At 36.8% G+C, this 18,621-nt stretch overlaps 2 protein-coding genes across 3 annotated transcripts; one reads left to right on the top strand and one right to left on the bottom strand.

Annotated features, from left to right (window-relative positions):
* Nucleotides 1-354: 354 nt before the first annotated feature.
* Nucleotides 355-4,515, top strand: LOC7462597 (probable inactive receptor kinase At5g67200). The gene is made up of 2 exons (XM_024605836.2): nucleotides 355-1,949; nucleotides 3,651-4,515. Exons 1-2 carry the CDS (start codon nucleotides 362-364, stop codon nucleotides 4,208-4,210), a joined length of 2,148 nt encoding a protein of 715 aa, XP_024461604.2. The 5' UTR covers nucleotides 355-361; the 3' UTR covers nucleotides 4,211-4,515.
* Nucleotides 4,516-5,846: 1,331 nt separating this feature from the next.
* Nucleotides 5,847-17,155, bottom strand: LOC7483099 (kinesin-like protein KIN-4A). Of its 2 annotated transcripts, XM_002310676.4 has the most exons (26): nucleotides 16,527-17,155; nucleotides 16,043-16,189; nucleotides 15,755-15,904; nucleotides 15,084-15,337; nucleotides 14,336-14,523; nucleotides 14,056-14,180; nucleotides 12,969-13,005; nucleotides 12,726-12,817; nucleotides 12,494-12,604; nucleotides 12,266-12,379; nucleotides 11,992-12,085; nucleotides 11,722-11,834; nucleotides 10,735-10,833; nucleotides 10,543-10,656; nucleotides 10,337-10,453; nucleotides 10,160-10,240; nucleotides 9,894-9,965; nucleotides 9,555-9,648; nucleotides 9,452-9,483; nucleotides 8,958-9,055; nucleotides 8,759-8,863; nucleotides 8,328-8,549; nucleotides 7,660-7,822; nucleotides 7,093-7,248; nucleotides 6,725-7,013; nucleotides 5,847-6,176 (listed from the first exon to the last, which is right to left on the bottom strand). In XM_002310676.4, exons 1-25 carry the CDS (start codon nucleotides 16,650-16,652, stop codon nucleotides 6,801-6,803), a joined length of 3,117 nt encoding a protein of 1,038 aa, XP_002310712.2. In that variant the 5' UTR covers nucleotides 16,653-17,155; the 3' UTR covers nucleotides 5,847-6,176; nucleotides 6,725-6,800. The 2 variants fall into 2 exon arrangements, with proteins under 2 accessions (XP_002310712.2, XP_024461603.1); XM_024605835.2 differs by lacking the exons at nucleotides 15,755-15,904; nucleotides 16,043-16,189; nucleotides 16,527-17,155 and having other exon boundaries at nucleotides 14,336-14,443; nucleotides 15,084-15,231.
* Between the last annotated feature and the right edge of the window lie 1,466 nt (nucleotides 17,156-18,621).

The following is an 18,621-nucleotide window of genomic DNA, read 5'->3' as shown; positions in this document are numbered from 1 at the left end:
AAAAAATAACTATTATTATAATATCAAATAAACTCGCAACATATAATTTAAATGTTTGATATTGCTTACGCAATTTAAAACACATTTGGAGAAATAAATATTTAACAATAAAATAAGTTCATTATAAAAGTTAATATAATAAAAAAAATTAAAATTAAGACAAAGATCTACAACATCTAACCTGTGAGATCACTATGGATGACATATTAAATTAAACAAATTAACTATGTAAAAAAACTTTATCATGTTAATTTAATATTAGCATATTAGAATTATTAAAAAAATTATTAATTTAAAGTTAGAAAAAATATTAAAAAAAGCATGTTTCGAACGCAATAATAAAGAACCCTCGTACTAGACAATGCACCCTCAAAAATCGCTCAATTTCTTTCTCCATTCTGTACTTCCACGTGACTTTCTGAATATCCCACTCGCTAAAAACCCAGCCAGCTGCCCACCAACACTCGGCCATATGAAGCAACCACAAACATCCTCCACTTCCCACTTCACAATGCCACTAAGCAACCCTCTCCTCCTCTTCTTCCTCCTCCTCCTCCTCACCACCCTCACCACCTCTCAGCTTGAGCAAACAACCTACCTTCCCCCACTAGACGCAGTTTCCATCCTCTCTTTCAAATCCAAAGCTGACTTAGACAACAAACTCTTCTACACCCTCAACGAACGTTTTGACTACTGTCAATGGCAAGGCATCAAATGTGCTCAAGGCCGTGTTGTCCGTGTTGTCCTTCAAGGTTTCGGTCTGCGTGGGACTTTCCCTCCCTTCACTCTTTCCCGGCTCGACCAACTTCGTGTCCTTTCTCTCCAAAACAACTCCCTCTCCGGTCCCATTCCTGACTTGTCCCCACTCTTTAACCTAAAATCTCTGTTTTTAAACCATAACTCTTTCTCTGCTTCTTTCCCTCCTTCCATTTTATTGCTCCATAGATTAACAATTCTTGATCTTTCGTACAACAATCTCGCTGGACAGCTTCCCGTAAATTTATCTTCTTTGGACCGGTTAAACTCGCTCCAACTCGAGTTTAATCAGTTTAACGGGACACTCCCTTCTTTAGACCTCCGACTTCTTGTTTTCTTTAATGTTTCTGGTAATAACCTTACCGGCCCCATTCCTTTGACCCCTACATTGTCACGTTTTGACACTTCCTCTTTCTCCTTAAATCCTTTTCTTTGTGGAGAGATTATTAATAAGGCTTGCAAGCCACGGTCTCCATTTTTTGATTCTTCGGCTTCTCCTACTGCTAGTTCGCCGGCAGGAGTGCCGTTTGGACAAAGCGCTCAAGCTGGAGGTGGGGTTGTAGTATCTATAACTCCTCCTTCGAAGCAGAAGCCTAGTAGAAGTGGTGTTGTTTTGGGATTTACTGTTGGGGTTTCGGTTTTAGTACTTTCTTTGCTGTGCTTTGTTTTGGTTTTGGTCAAGAAACAGAAGCAAGAAAGACATGCTGAAGAAGAGAAAGAACAAGTGGTGACCGGGACGACTTCTCCGGTTAGGACACCTTCGAACAATCCGGCAATGCAAAGTCAAGTTGGAGAGAAGGGTCATGAGATTATAAATACGAAGGCGAAAGAAGGGCTGGTTCAACAAGTTAGGAAAGCAGAGAAGAGTGGGAGTTTAGTGTTTTGTGGAGGGAAAACACAGGTTTATACATTAGAGCAGTTAATGAGGGCATCTGCCGAGTTGCTGGGGAGGGGTACGATTGGAACTACTTATAAAGCTGTTCTTGATAATCAATTGATTGTTACAGTGAAAAGGCTTGATGCTAGTAAGACTGCAATTACTAGTAGTGATGTGTTTGAGAGGCACATGGATGTTGTCGGTGCGCTTAGACACCCAAATTTGGTGCCAATCGCTGCTTATTTTCAAGCTAAAGGAGAAAGGCTTGTTATCTTTGATTATCAACCCAATGGCAGCCTCTTCAATCTCATTCATGGTATTACTTTGTTTTTTTCCCCTTTCTTTCTTGAAGTTTGCCTTGGCAGAACTACATTTCTCTTGTTTCTGTTTCTGATTACGTCACTTTTTGAGTTAGGACCACCTCTCCACTACATGGTTTTTCTTCTTAATTTTAACATTTAAGGTATTTTCGGGCTAGCTTTTAGCACCGATGCTAAATCCATCTCAGGTCACAGGCAGGCCTTAAGCAACAAGTATTTATCCAAACCGGTACATTCATGAGAAATTATATTTCTCTAGGTCTCGCATATGATGCGAACGCTAGAATGACAACGTAGAGAGAGCAAACCAATGGCAATTTTGCTCAGATAAAATTCTGGCATTTCAGTTAAATTCAATGAATACATGAAAAGGAAAGTTCAACCAAGAGTTCATTTCATTTATAATGTACCTAGATAAGAGAAATAAATAATCCAGTTGGACCCACCTGCGAGTAGTGTCCTGATGTGTTATGTCACTGTTTGGTAATGTCTGGACGTGTGTGCTATTTAGCATTGGATGGCTCGTAACCTCTAAACTGTTGCAGCTTTTTTAGAATTTGGATTCTAATGTTCATGTTCCACTGCCGACAATCACGGTGTTGTTTTCAAAATGAACCAATTATTTATAAAGAAATGTAGTGGCTTTAATCATATTGTTGGCTAGACAGCAAGTCAAAGTGAATAGAAAATTTTGTCCTTACAGCTCTGTTGATGTAATGAAACAATCTCAAAGCATGGGTGGTTCCGCAACTGATCAACATTAACATTAATCACTGAATGGTACATTTACATGCTGCTCTGCTGTTAGTGTTTTGAAGTTTAAATCTTAGTCTTTGTTCTTGGTATCAACGTACGATCTTCATAGTAAATGTACCAAGAAAATCATGTAAGGAAGACGCATGATTATCATCTTTTGAGACCATGATGCCATTCTTCATGGTCAACACTCTAGTGACAAAATCAGAGAGTTCATTCATTTGTTGACTGATCTTATTGTTTATCCAAATGATTGGGAGGAATTAATGGTGCTTATCTTTCGACTGGCTCATAATTGTTTAGCATATGAATTAAGCGTAGATAGAAATGTTGAATATAAAGCCTGGGTGTAATGGTACCTTCTGTTGGCAGTGTTAGCCATCTTCTAAAAACATCAATTTGATGCTTTTTCAAGAGAAACACACCCAAAAGCGTAAGCTACTGCACTTCCAAGCATAAGCATAAGCGTAGTGGCTAGTGCTTTTCTTAATACAATTTAACTTTCATAAAAGAAAAAGTTATTGTTCTGCCTTAATTGATCCTCATCTGTAGATTGCATAGGATGCTTATGTTTTCCCAATTGTTAATACTGCATGTATTGCATTGCCATTCTAATTGCATGTTTTCTAGAAATTGTATTTGAAAAACTCTTATATTAAAACAATTTTGTGATGGTGGCGCTGTCATAACTTTAGCTGAGATTATGAAAGGCCTTTGTTAAAATAAAAATAAAAAAGGTCTGGATTTTATCATTTATTTTTTGGATGCCTGTGATGGATATGCATGGCATGATCACTTTTCGTCAATGTGGTTCTCATCTTCCAATCAAATGTCATCAATTTGTTTTATGTTTGAACAGATTTTGTATCCTTTTCAATCCTTGTTACTGCTATCAAAGAATTTTTTCATACATAGTTTATAACAGAAAATAATTTGTGCAGGTTCAAGATCAACAAGGGCAAAGCCACTTCATTGGACATCGTGCTTGAAGATAGCAGAAGATGTGGCACAGGGTCTTGCTTACATCCATCAAACGTCAAACCTTGTCCATGGAAACCTGAAATCCGCCAATGTTCTACTTGGAGCTGATTTTGAGGCCTGCATCACAGACTACTGCCTTGCCATGCTTGCAGACACTTCTTCTAGTGAAAATCCTGATTCTGCAGCTTGTAAAGCACCTGAGACTCGCAAGGCTAGCCGTCGAGCCACTTCCAAATCTGATGTCTATGCATTTGGTGTGCTATTACTGGAGCTTTTGACTGGTAAACATCCATCACAACATCCATACCTTGTGCCTGCTGATATGTTGGACTGGGTCAGAACAGTGAGAGATGACGGTAGTGGGGATGACAACCAGCTTGGAATGCTTACTGAAGTTGCTAGTGTTTGTAGCTTGACCTCACCGGAACAGAGGCCGGCAATGTGGCAAGTGTTAAAGATGATACAAGAGATAAAGGACAATGTCATGGTAGAAGATAATGCAGCTGATGGATATTCATAGCTCCTTTGTCTGTTTTCACACAATTGAAAGCATAGGAGAATTGAACTCGGGCTATCAGAACTATCCTTTTGGAAGGTATGTACCCCATTGAAGAATTATAGAATGGAATGATCAATGCGAGCTATGCGTGAAATGGGAAAATTTTCATTTCTCCAGACTTCCCCTGCAGAAGTTACTGAAACCACCGTTCTCGATGTCACGGATGTGGGATATAGATCATGATTTTGTAAAGGCTGCTTCTTTTTTTCCTCTCTCTTTTCCCCCCCTTATGGAGTGTTTATGATCATTTTGATTTTTGAGGTTTACTTCATGATTACGCAGTATCTGTTTTTCTTGCCAAATCTACCAATGAAGGTTCGGACCGAGTCGATACAAAGTCCTTTTTAAGATAAATGTCCACATATTTTCAAGCAGGAGAGCCCAAAGCACTCTCGATGAATAGCAACATAAAAAGCACCATCTATTGCCAAAGAACAGAAGCATACATGGGCATGGATTTGATGTGTGGAGAGATAGAGAATTGGAGATTGCACGAGTAACATGATTTTCATGATATAGAAGTTGAAACTGAAGTGAAGACAATGTTGAAAAAAACGGTGGAGATGGAGCTAGCTAACTGAAGATGAATCAATCTCATCAATAAAACGAGTAACCATGCCATCATACCTGAATTCTTTCTCATCAGTAAAGACACTAGCTTATAGCAGCCATGGAGGATTCAACAGTTAACGACTATGCAGCTGGGCTAACCGAAGATGAATCAATCTCTAGACCAATGCGTTTGGGAATCCTAGATGACCTCCTCCACTCACAAGACCTAATCGGAGGTGAGAATACGATAAAGGTCAACCTCTCTAATGAATCATCCTTTCATTTTTCTATCCAAACATCCCACTAAAGCCACCTCATAAAGGGCATCTTCACTGTAAAGGAGTGGTCCTACCTAAACCATAAACTATAACCAAGTAATCAACAGTATTTGTGATAGCTACAATGGTTTTATCTAATAATTTTGTTGATGAGAAACTTGTCCCCAATGTATCCCACGCCCTACAAAGATGCACACAACATGCCATAGCAGCGCTGCAAAGGCTGTCATTTAGCGAGTTGGCTTTCACCCCTACAATGGTAAAGTGGCTCCTTTTCAGATAGTATCATCTTCATGAGATGGCCCTGCGGGCTGCATCCTGCTCTACTTCTGAGTACATTATCGGTGATATTTTCATAATTGGATCCCTTTCAGTTTTCAGAGGCAATGAAGCCTGCAACTCCAGTTTTTGTCTAGCCAGACCCCCACTGGGCCCAGACTGTAAGAAAAGCACTGATCTGATTTGAATAATTCAACTCAAGGCAGTTCCATTTGATTTCCCTGTGTAAGCATTCACGAAAACTGACAATGGAAAGTCTCTGGGACTGATAGAGTGTGGAGAAATAATAGAATACGACGGTCACTTTAGTTACATACAGGGGCCATGCTTTATTTTTACATGGCAGCCCTTTGGCAATCGCCTCTAATTCAATAACCCTCCATTTCACAGTGTTTTGTGCTCCAGAATTATATCAAAGTCAACAAAATGTGTCAAGACTTGAAGCCACGCTAGGATCCCCGAATGAACTAAGGAACAGGGCTAGCTGCTGGACGAAAAACTACTCTTTATTTATATCTCTTTAACTAAATCGTAACATGTACAGGCAAACTGGAAACAACCTACAATGAAAGGAAACATTTCCTCTTATTATTTTTTAATAGCAATAAACTCAATAGATTAACAGGAAAAATCCACATCCTGAAGCACAGCATCAAAATCTTATCATACACACATGCTCAGTTGCTCAAACCTTCAGCCATTTTCCAAAATTTCGGTTAACCCATCGGCATGAGAAGATGCAGATGTCATGATTTAAGACGGCATCAGTAATTTCGCATTCTCTCTCTATAGTAACCTCTTTGCCAATGTACAACAGCCTGTATTGTTGCAAGGAAAATAGATGTCATGCATTCTTGCAGGGAGAAATAAGAATTTAAAGGGTAGTAAAGCTAAACCAATCACTCAAGATGACAAGGGTTTGATTCCTTGGCAGAATGACAACATAATAACAGATCTGTGGAGCCGTTTTAAGCACAGGGCATGCAGAAAGTTACTCAGGAAAAGAGGGCCACAGTCCATATTCAAGGGCTCTTGATGCTTTAAATCACCAGAGTAAAAGGAAAAAATTAAGACAATCTTTTCCTGCAGAATGGGCATCATCAGATCTGCTGCCACGATTTATTGGAATCTCAAGTTGTCCACACCGATCTCATGGTAGTTTAAAGATGACAGTTTTATGCGAGTTTAAATCCAAAGTTTAATGATTCTATGATAATTTTGGTATTAAGAATAATCTGCCCACTGCAACTCTACCATGGGGTTGCACAGTGTATAGAACATTATGTTCAAATACTAAAAATTAACAAAATTTTCAATCCACCTGGTATGATGGTAAAAATATATGAAAAACAAGAGCAAGACTTACCTCTACTCGCACGAGTTTCACTCAACCATGAGTCAGATCATATAAGCAAGCAAGATATATGTACAGCATGTCGTGGTCATATCATAGCAACCAGAGCCTGTGAGCGAGGCCTTGACCTCATGATTGTTTCATCACTGTGTTTGATCCACTCTGAGAGCTTCCATGGTTTCTGCCACTTCCATTTGAACTGAAGCAGCCACTGATGATGACTCCTCTTCCATCGCCAGAGTTTTCCAGTTTGCCCTAAAGCTGCCAATTTCTTCATTGACAAATGTCCAACTGGTACTATCTGAACTCGCAGCATAATTGCCTTTATTAATCAAAGGGGAAGCCACACTCTCAAATACAGCTAGAAGCAGGGGAATTACCTTTCCCGTTTGGTCTAGAAATGCCACCGATTCTCTAGCAGGCCCATTAACAATCCCAGGTGTAAATTTTAGTTGCTTTGGCGCTGGAAGCAACATTGGAGACAAATGACCACTCATGTCGTCTGCATAATGCTTCGAAGAACTGCGTGAGCTATCCTGTTGATTTTGATACATAAGAGTAAGAAAATTACACCTTCCTCCCAAAAAATAAAAAAGGGACTAGGGTCCTCATTCATTGGTGCTAGGGTTAGAAGCCAGGAATCAGGAAAGAAATGGTGTTTTCATCACAAATTCCAGAATATTGTTGAATCACAAGTAATAGAAACCCATTTACGATATCACATGAATGGACAATTGAAGCAAAATGTTACACAAAGTCTTTACAAAATGTTGTCGCCAGGCAAATTCTTCAGCCTATGTTGAGGGGTTAATGGATCATCTCTTACAAATCTCTATGCTTAAAGTTGACCAAAATCTATGATATTACAATTCATGACTTAGAATTAGAAGAACAAATGTAGCACGTATGATGATGAAAACTATGAAATGTTGAGTAGGCATTCTCACCGAAGCTGATGAGGCAAAGGCAATTGCAACAGCTTGTTCTCTCATCTTTTGCTCCTTCAGAAGTTCCTTCCTCTGGATCTCACTTTGTCTTAGTAAGATCAAAAGATCATTCAATTCATCTTTAGTTTCCTTGATTTCCATATCCTTTTCCCACAATCGGCATCTGTTGACAAATGGATGCTACAATAGTCAGTTCTAACAGACATCCACCAAATTTTATCACTATATAAGCTACAATTGACACTGTCATCAGTTAATCCAATTACAGAGGGAAGAAGGTAATTTGGGTAAGTAAAATTGGAAGTACAGAGTCTAAATAATGAATAATCCTAGTAAAACATTTGATCCTTGTCCATGTAAACCACCATCAACTTTCATCTTCTTTTCTTCTCCTGTTTGTTTGTTTCACGGAAAATTATGTCAGTGTAAATTGGTAAAGGAGAATGTCCATGTAAAAGTGAATCTAAAAGTGGCTCTTTTCTACTTCTAATCACTTAGCTTATATAATCTTTTACTTAACTGGGCACAGATTAGCCTTACATTTTCCGTATATCAAACTGGCTGAAATTAGAAGTTCGTGAATCAAAACTGACTGAAATTCTTTGGGAAGGTATATCACAACAAAATCTGATTGCCAAAAGAAAAGGTCCATGTTTTCACTGCATTACCTATCATCTGCAGCTGCAGTAAACATATACTGAAGCAGGTTCTTAGCTTCTCCCATTGAGCGTATTTGGTTCCAATGTCCACGACCAATAAAGGTACGCTCTCTTTCTCCTGCTTCTGAAAGTTGTGAAGCCATTGTTGCTAGGGCACTTGCAGATACTCTCAGCATGTTCTCCAAAAAAGCAATTCTAGCCATTCTTGCATTTGGTGACATCAACATCAATCTGGTTGGGTGAAAGAAACACAAACCTCTAAATTAATCCAATAAAGAAAAGGATATCTGTATTTCCATCTTCTTACATCATAAGAGATTTTCTTCATGCATAATCCCAAATACATCCATCGATTGTTTCATCAATCATATTCAGGTTTGAAGCTGGTTGAACAATCATATTTGCAGGTTACAAATGAGAGCAATTAATTAGAAATATACCTAGTATGTCTATGTCCATTCTTTCCTTCTTGTGGACTACCCCCATTTAGAGAGAGCTGGTTCACTTGTTTCAACAAGGCTAACTCCTCCGCTAGTGCAGCATGTCTGTTGAGTTGTTCTAATTAATAAAATAACCATAGCATGTTGAAGAAAGCATGTACAGATAGCAACAAAGAAAAGTGATTTATTGACTACATACTCTTGTTTTTGCTTCTCATGTTGAAGACGAACTTCATGCACTTTCACCATGACTTCAAGCTCGTGATCAAGCCATCTTCTTAAGGATTTTTCATTGCCCTAAAAATCAAACTCAAATTAACTTATTTCTCATAATGATTTTGTAGGCTAAAATATGATCCAATTCACTGATGGGTCATTTCAATATGTCAAGCTTAATGCTTCATAGTCCTTATGAGGTAGCTCATAATGTTTTAAAAGACACCGGAAGAAATTGAAATAAGCACACTTCTTATAATGTTTTAAAAGGCAGACAAAGGCATCCAGCATATGAACCTAATCATGTTAAACATATAATATTTTCAAAACAAACACAGAGAAGGAACATGTTGATTATGACTTAGAGCCTAAACTGAACCCAATCAGTCCGTTCAGAGGTTGCTCTGATTTGAACAAAAGATGCTGACTCTATCAACTTATTACACTATAATCAACTGGAGAAGTCTAGATCATTACCTGCCCAGGCGATAAATGTCCATTGGAATTAGCTGTAAGGGACAATAAAACAATCAGTGTATCATAAATTTTAAAGAAACTAATTCAATGAAGAAATATTTACCTGAGCTCTCACGTGGTGAAGACTTGCGGGCTTCCAACAACTCCTTTAGCCTTTTGCTAGCCATTGCCGCCTCCTCTGTCTTCCTTTGAAGAACCTGAAACAAGAGAACACCGATGCAACCTTCCTTAAATATTAATAAAACAAATCAACTACAAAGCCTAGTCAATACTCGGTATTAGTTGCCACACCCCAGCACATGACCTAGTTTGGCCTATAGAACTGCTATAAGAAACAGGCACTGCACAAACATGAAAAAATATATGGAAAACAGAAGCAACGGTAAGATGTTATTCATGATACTAATGCTTATACTATGCCTTGCCAGATATAGTTCCTTACCATTTTCTGACGTTGATGCAGGGCTTCAAGCTTATGCCTCTCATGCTCATTTCTCCTGCCCTCCTTTCTTAGCTGCTTGAGCAAAACCAAAATCAAAACCACAGAAGCACACAATTATAAAAAAAAAGAATAAAGTATGACAGAACTTGCCAACACCATGTTTGAAAACATCAAAGTGATGGATTAAAAAAATGATTTTGCAACAAAGCATAGCCCAACATTGTCGTTTCTTTTTTTTCTTCTTCTTCTTTTGGATAGTGAATCACCTGCAGCAATTCCTTCTCTTGACTGGCCTTCCATTGTCGAAATTGTTCTGCTTCTTGTTTTATCTTGTGTTGCAACTGAACCTAAAAATTGAAGAATGCACGAGTTGGACAAATATCAAAAACATAAGATATGATTAAGGTAATCAAAAAATTTGCAAAAGCTGAGTGGAAACCAACCTTTTGAGCCTTGATATATTGTATTTCAGCTTGCAACCTATTCGCTGCTTCATCACTTCTTTGTTTTTGCTTCAAAAGCTCGAAGTGGCTTTCTTGTTTCTTTTTAAGATCTAAAATCTGAATATGTATGATGGAATATAGCTTACAATCACACAAAAGAACATGTCATGCCAACAGAATGACGACCAGATGAAGCATAATGTCACCTGTGCCTCAAGTGCTTTTAATTTCTGAGAGTGAATATCTTGTGTTTTCTGTGCTTGTCCATCAGAATTGGCAGCAAGGTTCTCAATTTCAACCAATAAATGATCCCTCTCTTGCTGTGTTAATTTTACTTATCATCAGCCATAACAGTGAAGCTGAAGTAAACAGCAAATATTCAATCATGTACAATTTACCTGAACAGTTCTTTTCTCTTCCTCGAGTTCCAAGATTTTCTTCCTGAACTGCTGCTTCAGAACTTCAGTGTCAACCCCTCCAAAAAGTTTCATCTCAGACTGCATAAAAAAAGAGTAAACTGAGCCCAAACTCAACATGCTGGACAGATATCAAAAGTTTTTCCTTTGTGATTTTGATCACTAAAATGTAAGAATTTCTTGGGGGGAAAAATGAAGTTTAATCGATAATCAACATTTAAGGTTACTTGTGGGAGTATGACTTCATATGGCAACTAGAATTGGACATGCTTGGCTATTATAAGATAACATGTTTATACATCAGCATCAAGTTAGTTTGACTAAGAAGCAACGCAAAAATAGGTTCCTTGGATAAGTTAAAACTAAAAATCAACTAACTTAAAAAATATGCCAGCCTGCATTGTTACATTCCTGTCCACCCAAAAGAAGGTTATTAAAAAGTCAGCAAAAATCTGCATATCCAGTTCTTCAAACAACAAAAAATAGAATAAGTTCCAAAAGCATCACCTTCCTATTTTGTAGAATGTTTCAAATAACCGATATTTTCATAGAAGAAACAGCATGGATAGTTTCAGGAGGCACCAAGAGTTTTATTAGGAGCATTGGCGCTGCAGGGCAACACACACACAAAGATGCTCCAAGAAAACAAAAAGGAGATGTAAGCACTCAGACTTTAGAAACTCTAACATCTCCAAACATCAAAGGTTGTAGGTCCCACAAAAGATCAAACCAGCCACAATAAAATGGATGATGTGCAATGGAAAATGGAAATAGAAAGACACGCACCTTTATTTTAAATGCATGGGTGTGTGTGAATATATATTATCTGGATCGAAAGTTTTTATTATTATTTTTTTGGATGAAAAATTAATTTCAATCTAAAGTACTTATTTTTCCAATCGTTAAACTAACAAAATCATTTCTTATCATCAATGTATGAGATTTATAGAACAAGGCCACAAACAGAACCTCTTTTTGCTCCAAACGTTTGTTCAGCTCATTTAATTCTTTATCCATTGTGCTTTGTATAAGTGTGTGCTCCCATTCTTTTGCTGCTTCATCAATTTCCCCAGAGCTATCACCTGCAGAATGCAGTTGCAATCAAGATGTAAGAGAAGTGGCAAATGGAACACATGACTTGCATAATATAACCCTAATAGGTGTGGCAGCTCCTTTGATCTACTCCCTAAATTATTCTTCTACAACAGGCTGGACAATATTAGTAAACAAGAAATTTACCTGATATGTCTTCATCCATATAATACTCAGATGAGTCCATACTCTGAAAGTTCCTCTTAAGTCCATCACTTTTTGCAGAAGTGGCATGCCCCTCCTGAGGTTTAAAACCAAAATGCATTACTATGAATCTAATAATTAAAATTAGATGTCACTACATTAGTGAAAAAAATGTAAATAAAACCATAAGGTACCAATAAGGAAATATTATTTTGGGGAAAACAAAACCAGAAAAAGAAAAGAGAATAGATAAAAATTAGAATTTCCTTTGACATACATAAGCATCAATTTCACACTTCTCTGTAATAGCACATCGGCTCCGGTATTCATGAAGTTTTCGAGAAAGGTCCTCATTTGTAGCCTCAAGCCAAGCAATCCTTTCCCTGAGAACCTGTTGAAGCAAAGGTTTTAACTCATTAAGCATACCACAACTAAATGCATATATTTCCCTAAAAACAAAATGAACTAACTTGATCGAATCATGGTTTTAGAAGATTGCATATACCTGTACTTCATCTGAAGCAGCTCTAACCCCGCGAGCACAAAGTTCTGCCTGCAAGTACTTTAACTGTTGGCGCATCTGTTGCATCTCATTGGATATTAAATCTCTATTAGCCTGTATAACAAAAAGAGATTCATTGCATCACGATAGGTGGCAGTTGAGACCTGATCAATTTTACAATCTACAAGATATGTATGGCAGGCCACACAATATTTAAGTGATAGAAGAAACTTACAACTGGCTTATTTTGAATATTGCGTGCACGGTTTGCGTATTTGAGAGTGTTGAGAGTCTCCTCAGCATTGATGTCAGCAGGACTGATGCAAGCTGGAAGAAAGAAAACTTTCAGAAATTGAAGAACAATATAAGTTTCTAATTACATTATAGATAGTAATCTAAATCAAGATATCTTGAAAATATCTGCATCTTGTCACCAAAAGGCGCTTTTACAGAAAATTTAAGCATGACTATTGATTACCTATCATAACAGTTTTGCTGTTTCCACCAAGAGAATCCTGCCAAAGAATAATCAGAAACATTAAGAAGAGAAATTGAATTGGCAAAAGGAAACTCTTTAACACTTCCTAAATTCTTGTAAGACCTGGAATAGATCTTGTTTGTCATTTCTGATGCCAACAAATCCACCACTCTGATATTGTGTTCCATTAAATTTTAAAACCAAAAATGCAGAACCATTATCAACTGATACCTAATGTCTAAAGCCCCAACAACTAAATTTTAACATACATAACTACACCCATTATTAACCCGCCAGTTACCAAATGACTAACTAGTAGGTGAAAAGTTTCCTACACTATGAACAGCCATATGAAACTACATGGTTTGTTAATATCCTAAATCCCTTGTTGTTTGCAGCATAATGCTTAACAGCTGAAACAAAAACAGTAAGTGGAGCCTAACAGAGGTGCACAGCACCTGGAGAAACAACAATAACAAACCAAGATAATATTGGCCTCTCCTATACCATGTTCAAGCCTTCAGCCCAAAATTTTAATCATCAGAAAGTAGACTCGTATTAAATTTAAGCATCTTACTGGCATTTTTGCTAATACTAATTAGCACCTATTTAGTCTTAATGTGTAGCTTTAATGTATACTATGTGCAAAAACGTTTTTCACTACTTAAAACAATTGAGACATCTGAAGCTTAAAATACCAAGTGGAGAGGCCCATAAATATCAGACTTTGCATTTGACCACTTAAGAATTACTCAACATCCATAAAAAAAAAAAAAAAAAAAAAAAAAAAAAAAAAAAACAGTTACTGAGAGCTTTGTAACGTGACCTATCTGAATGGAACTTGTTGTAAGACAAATGCGTAATGAGAATTACCAAGTCATATGCTTTATAAGGCAAATGGTTCATTTAATTTGCATTGACCTTTTTAGTTTGTAATAACATAGTAAAATATGCTGATGAGATGTCAGTAACATGGGAAATTAGCGTAACCATTGGTTGCATAGATATTAGGGAATTGCATGAATCACGTCAACATTAGCTACACAAATTAGTAACATGAACAAACAGTTTTCTTTGTTAGCCTAACCTGTAAGAGTCGGGTCAGTTTACTGTCTCGGTAGGGAACATGCATGCCTTCTTTTCGCTTTTTTTCATCCCCCAAAGCACTGATGACATTACCAAGTGCAAGAAGCCCCTTATTAATGTGAATACCTGCTCGTGTAAACATAATTGATACTTTGTCACAACAACAACCAAGCCTCAATCCCAGACTTGATGAGGTCAGCCATGTGTGTGTGTGTGAGAGAGAGAGAGAGTAGTAGTGAGAGGAAAAGCTAGAGTGTGTTAGCTAAAGTTCATTTACCTACCTTCTTTCAAACGAAGACCGTCAGTACCAGTTCTTTTTGCTCGTTCAGATCCAGCTAGATCTACCAAATGGAGCTTTGCACAGAAATACTCTTCACCCATATCCTCATCTGGAGTGTCATTAACAGGAGAAACTGAATGGAGTTTGCGCATCTGTTCTAATGTGATCGTGAATATGGCATGCGACCGACTTTTATGAACATGAAGAAGGGAACGACATGACATTAGACTATGAAAATACATTGCCAAGTTATAATGATGAAATAAGCCTTCATAGCATCTACATTTATAACTTCAATATACCTATCTCTAGCAAAAAGGAGAGAACCCCGTTTTTGCAGCTAAAATGGAACGTAGATGGACAAAAAAAAATACTAATTATTTTATGAACTCAGCACACAAAGATTACCATATGATTACCAAACTCCTTAAGTGAATTTTCCATCGTTTGCCATATTTTACTTTCTTACTATCCTTTTCTTTTTGAAGCCTCATCTTCCATTCAATACTTGTTTTTCTGTCAAATACAGCTATGCATATTTGAGAAATTTAGTTACCTATTAAATAGAAAGGATTACCCCCAATTGTAAAGTGAAGTTTCATAGTTAATATCAACTTTCAAATAGCAAAAGTAATTGAAGAGTGTTTCTCAACCAAAAGTTTTAATTGCTTCAAAAGGAAGGCATGGAAAGTTTGTCAGAATGAAATCTTAAATTAGGCAGAATGGATCTTTTGATGTTCACAGTTTACCTGGACTGGTTATTCATATTTGTACTTCCTGTTGCCCTACATAATGATCCTTGCTCCAAGCACGCTGCCATTTCTTGCAATGTACTGACAGCTACTTCAGTTGATCCTGCTAGAGTTATAACTCCATTCGATGCTTCACGAATTTGTATTGGAGACTTCCCAGGAACTGCAACTTTCCCAGCGTGTCCATTAGCAACCACTGATTTACTCTCAGATGCAGAATCCAGCAAGTCTCTCACTTCTTCCCTTAAGATCTTCAAATTGGAAACCCAATAATTAAATGCTCAACATGGAGGAAATCATGTATTAATGAACATTCTATGACAAAAGAATAGCAGCCTATCCATCAGTTGCCAATTTATACACTATATAAAACTGGATTTCTGTCCAAAAGTTCTTCTCAGTGTCCATGGCATTAACACAAGAAAGATATTTTAACCTACCACATGTTAGTCAATATCATTTTAATTTAAAATTTGATTTTCCCCTTTTCATATAATTACATAGTTCTGCAGAGTTCTGTAGAGGAAGCTTTGAAGATTAATATCTTTTTACATACCAAATATGATGCATTGAACTAGATAGTTAGCACCATTTATGGTGCACGACTCAGGGCATATCTTTAGGTCCTTAATCATCTGAGACTGACAGTTTCTCTATGAAATACCTACCTCTATGAAGGACACATGCAATTGGAATTCCGTTTGATGCTTCAGTGTTTCAATCTTGTTGAATAATGCACCCATAACTTGAGGAATCAGTCCGGTCTGGCAACCATCTTTGAAGCCAGTTCCCATAGTATATGTTTTCCCCGATCCCGTCTGCAGCAGCGTGTGTGTGTGTGTGTGTGTGTGTATCATTATCAATCTCCAATTAGAAAACCCAGCATTCGTGAGAAATCATATGCAAGAGCCGTGGCATTATATTGGAGGTAATATTTGGGGCGGGGTAGGCATTACCTGACCATACGCAAGAACCGTGGCATTGTATCCTTGGAACAATCCATCAACAAGTGGAGCAACACATTGTTCAAACATGGCAGATGACTCTGCGCCACCATTTCCATAGACATGATCAAATGTAAATGAATGTGTCCCAATTTGTACCTAAGACATCATCAAAACCCTCAACATTCTTACCCCTTGTTTCTTAAAATATCCGAAAATCCAACTTCCTAACAATTGATAAAGAGACAATGCACGTCCAACAATATAACGAATTATCAACAAAGCCAGAGAAGGAAAAAAATCAATAAACAGAAAAAGAAAATGGCATGCAGTACAGGTATGGTAATAAGGTAAGTAGTAAGCAGATTCAGGTCATTAATAATCAAGAAAGAAGACAAGAAACTCAACAAAGATTACATTAAATTCTTAATTCAGCTCATACAACAACAAGAGAGAGAGAGAGAGAGAGTGGGGAACTAGAGAACTACATAGACACCTGAGGTAGTCGAGGAACAACAGAAACACAATCTTTACAGCCTTGAAGACGCTCGTCGGCAATAAGGGGTCGTATATGAAGCGCAACCTTAACACTACAAATCTCCGATGACGGTGTCATTTCCATAAGCAGTTAAGAAGAAGAAGAGAGAGGAGCTAGGAGGTAAATACTTTCCTTGGAAGATAGATTAGTTAGTTAGAGAGAAATTATGGCGAGGAAAATGATAGAGCAGCAACGAAGACAAGAGGAATGCGGGGTTGGGATATTTGTTCGGATGGGGTAATCACTGTTAAACTCAATTAATAACACTCATTAATTATTCTTCCCTCTTTTGTTTGTTGTGTGAACAAGTTGTTGCAGCTTCATTTTCTTCACTGCTCCTGAGCCGCAGACAGACAAATATTATATTACTACTACCAGTAAAAGCAGGAGCAGTGAGTCGGAGTGAGTTGGAGCGAGCGAGCGAGTACAACAGCTTACTTCGACCAATAAAAGGTAACCCCACCCCCTCTGGCTGTCTGTATCTGCTGCTTGGTGTTCGTACGTGTAGACGCTCCACTCCTAGACTGGTATCGAAGAAGAGTACCGCCCTTCTTCTTCTTTTTTATTTTTATTTAATTAACAAAAAAATATTAAAAAAATATGAATAAAATTAAAAATACATTTAAAAAACACTTAAACATCACGGTAAGCGAGAGACCTGCACTAGTCTTTAAGTATATATATTTTTATATAGTAAAGGAAGGCCTAAAGAGCCGAAAGCAACGGCCAGGATCAAAACCAAAACGTAAGACGAAGGAACAAACAGCTTTCTGGGGCCTCCGTCACGTGCTAATAACTTCACCAAGCCTTATAGCTGGCTGGATCCACTAATCCCACTTTCGTTACATTCGCTTACATTTCTCAATGCCAGCTGTCTTTTTTTCTTCATCGTTTTGGTTGGCAAATGGCACTGAGAGTTAAAAGTAACTTTTTGAGCTTGGCTGGTTTATTCCTTTCTTCCCGGGGGATCCAAATGGAAAGCTATAAGAAGAAAAAAACTATTTTTTTTTACTTTTTAATGAAGAAAAATCATTTCTTAATATTCAAAAGCATTAAAAGACATTATTTAAATATCAATTCTTCCATCTCTACAACTTTTCTCAATGCTTTTATAAAAAAAATCAAAAAAATCAATATTAAATATATTAAAATACAAATAAATTGTTAAAATAGATTTTTTTTAGTGCAGTGCACATAAAAAAATCATATTTATCCTATTCAAAATATTATTTCAATAATTTAGTTTTTCTAAATGGTTTTGTCATTAGAGATGCTCTTACTACTTCAATACATGATTTCTTTTAGGTTCTTTGATAAAAGATATATTTCCCATATACATTGTATTTGAATGAGTTTAATAAAAAAAAATCTAGCCTTAAAGCTTGAATATAAAAAATAAAGAAAATAAGCAAACCTCTTTAATATCAATTTGTATGGGAAATATAAAGTGTTTTTCTTGTCTTTTTTTCCCCTTTCAAATAAGGTTACACCTATTAGAAGAAATGTTATGTCAATTTGTATGTTATCATCTATATACATTGTTAGAGTCAGGGCGTGCACCTCTTATAAGAACCTGGGACAGCCGTGGTTTTACTCGCTCATTTGGGCCCACAAAGTGCGCTTTCCGGGAGGTGGGGTTTCCTCGAATCTAAAAAAAAAAATCTATATACATTGCTTGATCATTTTTAGAGGGTATTTAGAAATGTAATAGCAGTTATTTTTTAAAGTATTTTTTACTCGGAAGTGCATCAAAATAATTTTTTTTTATTTTTAAAAATTATTTTTGATATCAATATATCAAAATAATCTGAAAATATAAAAAATTATATTAATTTGAGATAAAAAAAAACATAAAAAATTTACTTTTTTAAAAAATATTTTTAAAACGTAAAATCAAATTGATTAATATGGTACAATATAAGCAAACTGCCGGATAGAACAATTACTTGCAACATCTTTGACTGTAAGAAATGTTAGGAGAGAAATTGCTTAAATCTCAACCTTGAAGTTTCGTTTTCTTTACCTAATTATGAATTCTTGGACTTCATTAATT

The sequence above is a fragment of the Populus trichocarpa genome, chromosome 7 (assembly GCF_000002775.5).
Source record: "Populus trichocarpa isolate Nisqually-1 chromosome 7, P.trichocarpa_v4.1, whole genome shotgun sequence".
Lineage (NCBI taxonomy): Eukaryota > Viridiplantae > Streptophyta > Magnoliopsida > Malpighiales > Salicaceae > Populus > Populus trichocarpa.
The sequence above is the reverse complement of the archived record's forward strand: the minus strand, read 5'-3'. Positions and strand labels throughout refer to the sequence as shown.